An 8,599-nucleotide genomic window follows, 5' to 3' on the forward strand; every position below is an offset into this window, starting at 1 on the left:
GGTGTAAACTGAAACAGTCAGCCTGGTGACTCACTCGTCTGTGATTTACAAAAAAAAAACATGATGTCAGGGATGAATTACTTCTGACAAAATTAAATTAAAATAAAGGAATTTCAGAAACTGAATACATTTCACAAACCATTCATCGTGAAATGTCAAAATTAAAAAAAGAAAACACTCAGTGCCTCAGGGATGGTTGTTTCTGAAAGCCACAGTGCTCTCTTGCCAATAATTAATTCAGTGTTTCGCTGTAGTAAAGCACTGAATTGGTGAACCTCAATGGGTCTTTTTCACAGCAGACATTTTGTCTTGTCATAATAAGGAACACAAGCACCACTAATAGCATTAACCATGGCTCTGTTTTGATCCAGTGTGGCTGTAAGCTATGATTAACTTGTGCAACACCATGGATGTAAAAGGACAACAGGACACAGGGCTGGGGGCGTTCATAAAGGTAGTCAAGCCGTGTACATAGATTGTGTATAAGCTCCTGTAACCTTCAACTGAAGCTGCAATCTTGTCATTTTAGCCATCTTCTTGTTTTTTAAGAAGGGACCGCACTCAGATCACTTCACCCTAAAGAATCCATACTTCACTGTCTATCAAATCCAGTTGTGACTAGTGATCATATAATGTAAATCCTGTTCAGGTTAAGGCACCTGTGAACTGTAGTTCAAGACTGGTCCGTGTACTTTCCGTTCAGTCTATTTTCAATTTTGAAACGAAAATCGAAAGAACAGACATTGTTCCTTTCTCAAGAAATGTGGCAGATTTAAAACAAACAAACAAAGGGTTGTTTTTCATTAAAATAAAGCCATAAAAATGTATTTTGTGTTGTTTTCCTTTTACTGTGTTTTTTTAAATCCTCAATACAAAAGAAAAATCAAATGTATGTGTATCAAAAATGTAAAAATGCGGAGATGTCAATACCCGCTCCATATGATAAGGGTGAACCGGAAGCAGTTCCCTACCTGGAATATTCTGGCGATTTAATCTTTATCTCCAATCATGTCATCCTCTTTAAGCGTTAGCCTTTTGTTGCCTTTAAAAAGGATATAGCTGTTTGAATCCATTGCACGAGGAATTAATGCCTTACCAACAGCAAGTCGAGCACCGCGACCTTCCTGACATGTGGACCAGTCTGTGCGGTAATTCATCTATTTCTGGGCCTCAGACTGAAAAGTGTAAATATTAAAAGTTAAAAATGGACAAATTAAAATGTAAGGCTTTTAATTTAAGACAGAAAATTCTACTGTGATTTTTAAGAAGCATCATTGAATAATTGTTGGATATTTGATTCAGAAATCAAAATGGAAAAAGTTGCACTAAATTTGTTTTCTGATTTTCGTTTCAGAATTGAAAACTGAATGAGCGGAAGGTACACAGACCAAGACTGTTACAGTGATAAACAGTGTATGGCAAGTTACACAAAATGTTTTAATTAAAATAGTTACAACTATCTAAAATGAATTACTCATTTAAAGTGCTATTACAATAACAAATTACTTTGTGTTTATATTCTGATTATTCTATCTTGGTTGAGACAATCTTTTTTTTAAAAAAACTCATGAGTTATTTTCAGTTTGATCAAAGCTGTTGGAAAAAAGTGGATCCTCAACTTGAAAAGCAGACAAAGATGGGCAAAACACTAAAAGGCAAAAACAATATAGAAGATAGTGGTGACGAAAAAAAGGAAAATAAATAAAATATGTCCAATAAATCATAAAAAAATACTATGTTAGATACTATAAATGACAAGATAAACAAATGAAATTAAAAATATCCATATTAAAACAGTTATTCTAACGCCGTCTAGGTATAAAATGAATAAGTACAGATTAGCAAACTGTTATTTTGCTGACTAGCATCAGAATTTAGAAAAGTTAACTGGTGCTATGAGGGCCATACCTTGCAGTCAGTTAGTTTTGTCATCCCTGGAGAACAGACAATACATCGTAACGTCTTTGCAAAGGGTGGAGCCTCCTTCGTCGGCGGGGTTGGGTGAGTCATACCGGGGTCACATCTGTCCACAGCGCCGGGCTCTCTGGCAGCTAGCTTAGCAAAGGAATAATGTTCGGTTAGCCGCTTTTTTCGAGGAGAGAACCAGTATTAAGAGTCAATAAAGTTTCCCTCCCCGGAAATAGATTTAGGCCTACCGTTATATCTCCGTCTTTTACCGCGAAAATGAAAAATAACGGTTATACGTTCCAGAATGCAAATAATGAAAGCGCGCGAAATGTTATTTAAGCTTAAAAAAGGATTAGTATTGTGACGTCATATGTGTAATTTTCGGAGGATTTCAACATTATTTTCTGTATTGCTAAAAGTGTTAAGAAGAGGATTGTTCTTCTTCTGTGGTGTCTTCTGGTTTGTTTTGTTTTGAATTCACTAAGTGCATCTCCCCCTAGTGGTCGTTGAAATAACAGTCGCATATATTGTTGCAGACCAGAGAGTTGTAGTTACACGGTTTTACCACTATTTCAAATAGACTTCAAAGCTTGGCGAACAGAACAGACTGTTCCTTGCGAAATGGAAAGCAGCTGTAGATAGTGTTGATGTTCATACTGCTGCTATTCGTTTGTGACACCAAAAAATTAGATCTCAAAACCCATTGGAGGAAAAAAAAAATCACTATTCATAAATACTCTGAATCAGCTGAGTGACATGTTGTTTACTTTCTGAGTGTGTTTGTGTGTTGCACTTTTCCCAGTATGACCCTGGATGTCGCAGAGTTCCCCGAATGAGCCTGTATGGTTGGAGTTCAGACAGCAGCGCAGAAAAGAAAGATGTTTGGTGACTGGAAGTAGTGTTCACTTCTTATCTCTCTGTGTCCTCTCTACACACACGCACACACACACGTGTGTGTACACACAGTGAGTCATATCCAGCAGTGGTGAAGCAAGGTTCCTGTCTAATGGGTAAACACACATCAGTGGCCTGAACGGGGTCGCTCACCCAGTCTGGTCGTGTCCTCCCTTCATGAATCATCACAAAGACTGACACTGGCAGACTGATCGAAGTGACTCAGTGTTATCTGCTGAGTTTAATTTATTAAAATTGCTTCTAAGTGATGTTTTTAATTACATTTTAACCTCTAAAGTGTTTCTTTTGTCCTCCTGCTGCCCACTCCTGTGTCTTCATTCACAACCACAGTCCTCTTCCTCACTCTTGGCTGGGGATCAACGACCTGCCCTCTGGACCCCAGGACAGTATGCCAGCACACACCAACACTGTTTCAAAGCTGTCCTCGACACCTAAAAGTAGCCTGGAGTCTGAGACCACCCAAGGGCTCGAGAGACTGCTCACTGGGAGGCCTGGGTGGACTGAGGCACTGAAGGATGGCTGTGTTCTGGAGAGCATTAACAGGTGGAGTGCTGCTCGCTCTGCTCGGATGGGGGGCTGAGATTCAGGGAAACAGTGCCGGTAAGGTATGTTCACCTGTGAAGTCACTGTAACACATATGTGTTTCATGTTGTGTTAAAAAGCTCTTCTTAACATCTGTGTAACCAGCAGCATGTTAAAAATAGCGCTGTACCTTTAAGAAGAGGAGGGTTCCATAAACATGATTTAATTGTATTTGGATCAATGATCAATGGAGCAGTAGTATATCAACACACAGAAAAAATAATGTAAAGCATGGTTTTACTTTTTGAGTGCCACATTATAGTTATTAACTCATTGGACATAAATAGAAAAAATGGTCAGTGTTTTTTTGTTTGTTTATTTAACTTCTGAATTTTCAGAAAGTTCTACAGTGCTGCCTAAAATTTTGGTACAAAAACATGAACTAATTTGGAAACTCTTTGCTATTTAAAAATGTGAAGCGGAGAAAAATCTCTGAAAAAAAGAGGTCACATTAAGGCACTTTATGATGCTGAATGTTTTCCTATGTTTGTTTTTTGTTTTCTTACTTTTTATATGAATGAAAGAAAACAACTCCCATTCATACAAAGGAAAGGTAGACCGAAGCAATAAAAAAAATAATAACTATAAAGCATAAATTTGACTGATTTAGATGAATAAGATCAATCTATAAATAAGACAATAATGTAATGTTACAAAAACAGTAATGTTACAGTTAATATAAAAACCTCTAGATTTATTTTAAAGACTATTTTGGATTTAGTCAATTCAGAATTCATGTGGGTGAAGTTTTTTGTATCTATAGAATAGATAAAACTTAGCTTATTAGAAAATGGTTCAGGCCAACAGCCCCTGTGCAGGTTTCCTAGAGATGAGTTACCAGACTCGTCTGATCATTTGTCCAGACTTGGAACTTTGTTCTGTTTGTGGGCGGACAAATAATCCCACCACCGCCAGACGTTTTGACCAGACTGACTAACTTCTTCCCTATTTAGTTCCCTGATTATCAAACCATTCACTGCAACAAGATGCCAAATATCTCTCCTTTCAATGACTTCACCGTTTAAATGGTTTAAATCACCGTCATAAAACTCCAAATCAGGTGTTTAATGAATGTGAAACATGCAGAATGAAGACCTTAAATTCAATTCAGTGCTGAATGAGTCATTTATCAACACTGTGTCTTTTAGAAAGAAGTATCAGGTAGCGCCACCGTCAATCTGGGCCAGGAGAGAGACATCTGGAGGCCGCTGATCCACACAACAATCAACCTCAGTGAGATCAGAAGGTACGTCAGCAGGAGCTGATGCATTATGTAGGCTAAGCATCAGCTGCTCGCTGAATATCCAGCAGAAAATGAGGCTAAAAAAAGACTCTGACACGTTTCAAAATTTAGGTTTGAAGACTTGTTTCCTCTGGTTTCTGTGTTTTTATTCACACATGTCATGTAACCCCTCATTACTCAGCCTTTTTCCCTGGAACACACTGTTCTCTAACCCTCTGTCAGATGCTAATTATTGTAGCTCAGTGTTAAGACTTCACACGTGAGCCCAGAGAAAAGGATTAAAAAACAGGAACCTTTTCGTCTCTTTTTGACCTCCATCTCTACAATTAAGACTTAGAGAATCAGACTGGTCTGTTTTTTTGTTTTTGCAGCATCAAATCATCCTTTCAGTTACGGACCTTTGACCCAGAAGGTGTAATTTTCTATGGAGACACCAAAAAGGGACAGGACTGGTTTGTTTTGTCCCTGAAGGACGGGTTTCCTTTGATGCAGATCAGCAAAGAAGACATGGTGGTCAGCGTGACAGGAGGCCCGAAGCTTGATGATGGGAAATGGCACACAGTGAGTCCCCTGTATAGTTTCAGTCAAGGGATAGTTTCCTAAAGTGTTTCTGGTTCCCCTCAGAAATGTTATTTGGGGAAACATAAGAGGAAGAATCTTTTTACTGTTGTATAGTTTGGTGGAAATCATGTATCAACTTGGAAACTGTAAATTTCTTCTTGTGCTCCTGGTGTCACCAAGCTGGAGGTGAGCAACGAAGGGAAGTTTGTGATCCTAGACGTGGATGACTCTGGTGGACTGGTGGTGGGTATGCTGTCCAAGACAGAGGAGGCTCTTTCAGGTGAACTGCGTCTGGCCCTGGGTGGGGTGCTGATCGACACAGAAAAGTTGATAGTTCAGGTAAAGTGTGCCACCCTTGGACCTTAAAAATTATCCTCTTTCTGACTGAATTGTTTTGAGTTGGAGTGATTTACAAAGCAAAGTGATGATTTGTCCTCCTGACTTCATATTCCATCTCATTGTATCCCATCGTATCCCATCGTATCCCATTCTATCACATCCTATTGCGTCTAATCACATTATACTGCATTATACCCCAGCACATCTCATCCAGATATCATAGACTGTGAAAAAAATGGAGGTCCGCTTGCTCGGCTCAAAGTGAGGTCACCACAAAAACTGCTCCCCCTGGTGGCTGGTGGCAGTATAGGTCAAAAAACCATCTCCCCAGCCATTCCAGATGGGCTGTGGTCAAACTTCAAAAAATTAATACACCTGTTAGAAATGTTTCTCACGTTCGATTGTTGTGGTGATTTGAAGATATCATTTGACTGCCTAGTATTCAAGTCCTCTTTTTTTCTGAAAAGGTTCGATTTCATTTGTTATCAGAGGTTAAAAACAAGGTTTTATGTCACGTTTAACGATGATAGACAGCTGCTGTTCTTGAGTATTTTTTCAGGGATTGTAAAATATGTTGAGATGGAGAGCCAAGAAGAGATTAGTCCCATCTGTGACGGCGCCTGTGACGGGGTATTTTGGCTTCAAAACCGTACAAAGATAAATGGCCGAGCCACGCTGTCCACTCTATAGACAGTCTATGGTGGATATACTGTATAAAATATGGATGTAGTCTCCGTGACGTAACCCGTCTGTTCTTGATGCAGAGTAATGGTGCCATACTGGATATGACGCAGGCTTTGAGCTTCCTTTACAGCTGTTATAGGGCTCCTGTCGGTCACATGAGCTGAGCTATGTCTCTGATTGGACAATCAGACAGTCCTGTCATTATCTTAACCGCTGAGTTAAAAAAAACACTCACTGTACAGTGTGTGCTGATAGCAAAACTAAAATTTTAGACTGTAAATATTCTTTTTAATGCCGTAATAGTCTGTTGTTGTTTTTTCTGACTTGCTGTGTACATGGTTTCCCGGTCTTTTCTGCAGCCAGCCTCAAGTGGATTCTCATGGATCAGCAACTTTTAGCACTTCCTCATAATGCAGTGCATCACATTTTATCGTGTTTCGTCATGTATTGTTACATGTTTTTGTGTCATATCACATCTACTGCATTGCATATCACACCAAGTTAAAAAAACTAAACATTAAAATACTACCCCAATTCAAATCATGTTGAAAAGATTAATGGCTCTCTCTTTAAAGATTTTAAAGGTCCTGACTTTAGCAACTCTGACTGTTAATGTTGGTGGATGTTTAGTCTTTATTGTGTTTTGACTCACCATGCTTTGCACTCTGGTCACTATGATCAGAAATACTTTTGCAGCTTGACTTCATGTCAACATTTGATCAGTTATTTTTAGTAACAGGGGAGATAGTAGGTTCAACAGCCGGGGACTGTACAGCACAAACAGAACAGCGACACAGTGATAGAATGTGTAGTAAAAACACCATAAAAAGTTTCTGTCCAAACAATTTGTTGCTGCTCTTTAACCCTTTTTTCTTAATAATGCATTCTCCAGTTCCAGCCCCAGTTGGATGGCTGTGTGCGGGATGGCAGCTGGCTGGACCTTACTGAGCCTTGGGAGACTGAGGTAGAGGAGCTCTGGCCCTGTTACCAAGATGTGAAACCTGGCAGCTACTTCCCTGGCACAGGGTTGGCCCTTTTCAACACTTCAGGTGAGGACACTGGGCTTGATCAATGATGATGCATTCTTGGTCTGCAGCTAGAATTACTTTATTCACATTTCTCAGAAACATTTGTGAGTTCTTCTTTTGTCCTTCAGTTTTCCCCATTAAGGCAGACGGTGGGGTTACATTTGAGGTTTGGGCAGATTTCTCCAACATAGACGGGACCATTTTCAGCATCAAGTCTCCTAAGGGCGAGATTTCTTCCGCTTCGTTTAATAAAACGGCAAAGGTGTGCACACACACACAAAAAAACTGCCCATGGCACTGTGAGGGAGGTCACTTTGAATTCATCCACTGATTTATATGAAAATCTTTTTCTTCTGTTTCTCTTTGCAGGAGTTAAGAGTGTTTCATTATCCAATGGGGATCACAGAAAAGACTACCTTTGATAGAATGGGGGTGACTTTTCTGCCTGATATGGTGTCTGTAAATTGCAGCCGTGTTGATATGTCTTTGAGTACTTCGTTCAATGTGAGTTGGGGAGACTCAGAATCTGCCTTTTCAACTTTCTGGACGGAGGCTCAGATTGCTTTTGGTGGACTCTTGGGTGAGAAAAACAAAAATCATTTTCAATGTTTCTTTTTGGAATTAAAGCTCCTTTTATTGAGGGATTAGTTTCACAGGCAGTGTTACAAAGTCACAACAGAGTCATAAAAATATGAGTATTTTAGCAAATCCTGGCTACTAGTGTCCCCTCAATGCTGTTTTTCTCTTTTTAGGTAACGATGAGGACAATGCCCACGACCCCCAGTTTCTGACAGGCTGTCTAGAGAAGATCCAGGTTCAGGGGCAGGATTTGGACTTGGATTTAGCCATCAAACGCCAGTCAATCTCCTCTCACAGCTGCCCTACTTAAAGAAGTATACATACACGTTATGCGGAGTATGCTTCCTCCAAGGATGACTTTAAGAATATTTTTTTTGTTCCGTTAAAAAAATGTCAAAAAGTTTACCCATTTAAGCAAAAGTTTCCCTTTACAAGCAACAAATGGCATTCTCCGATTTTGCCTATAAAGTTGAGAGATGTTCTACTTTTGGGATTTTTTGTGCTTGTATGTTTCTAAATAAAAAGAAATTTTAATTAAAATGGTCTTCTGCAAAACAGTGTGGTTTGAAGATGATGAAACTAAGCAGGATAGGTAAAACAGGGTTAACACGTGGATATTGCTCCCTCTAGTGGATTCTCAGGGGCACTGTTACAGTGGAGAGGGGTCTGACTGCAGACCTCAAGCCTCTGGACTGACTTCATTAAACAGTAAAGACCAATGTAGTATACGTCTATGGCTGACCAGAAAAAATGGGTTGTT

General features: G+C 39.4%; 1 protein-coding gene across 2 annotated transcripts; it reads left to right on the forward strand.

Moving 5' to 3' along the window:
• The first annotated feature begins 1,480 nt into the window (after positions 1-1,480).
• Positions 1,481-8,312, forward strand: shbg (sex hormone-binding globulin). Of its 2 annotated transcripts, XM_074698950.1 has the most exons (9): positions 1,481-2,918; positions 3,154-3,428; positions 4,554-4,651; positions 5,020-5,209; positions 5,390-5,548; positions 7,125-7,281; positions 7,389-7,522; positions 7,630-7,840; positions 8,013-8,312. In XM_074698950.1, the coding sequence occupies exons 2-9, from the start codon at positions 3,339-3,341 to the stop codon at positions 8,147-8,149; spliced, it is 1,176 nt and encodes a 391-aa protein (XP_074555051.1). In that variant the 5' UTR covers positions 1,481-2,918; positions 3,154-3,338; the 3' UTR covers positions 8,150-8,312. The 2 variants fall into 2 exon arrangements, with proteins under 2 accessions (XP_074555051.1, XP_074555052.1); XM_074698951.1 differs by having other exon boundaries at positions 1,483-3,428; positions 8,013-8,310.
• The last annotated feature ends 287 nt before the right edge of the window (positions 8,313-8,599 follow it).

The sequence above is a fragment of the Halichoeres trimaculatus genome, unplaced genomic scaffold, assembly GCF_033239565.1.
Source record: "Halichoeres trimaculatus isolate MK-OKI-2021-1 unplaced genomic scaffold, fHalTri1.1 fHalTri1_scaffold_22, whole genome shotgun sequence".
Lineage (NCBI taxonomy): Eukaryota > Metazoa > Chordata > Actinopteri > Labriformes > Labridae > Halichoeres > Halichoeres trimaculatus.

Excerpts from the sequence above, each read along its gene's own strand:
- shbg (XM_074698950.1), top strand. The coding sequence starts at position 3,339 with ATGGCTGTGTTCTGGAGAGCATTAACAGGTGGAGTGCTGCTCGCTCTG. Across the intron at positions 5,210-5,389 it reads ATGATGGGAAATGGCACACA|CTGGAGGTGAGCAACGAAGG; the intron begins GTGAGTCCCCTG and ends GGTGTCACCAAG. Across the intron at positions 7,523-7,629 it reads CGTTTAATAAAACGGCAAAG|GAGTTAAGAGTGTTTCATTA; the intron begins GTGTGCACACAC and ends TTCTCTTTGCAG.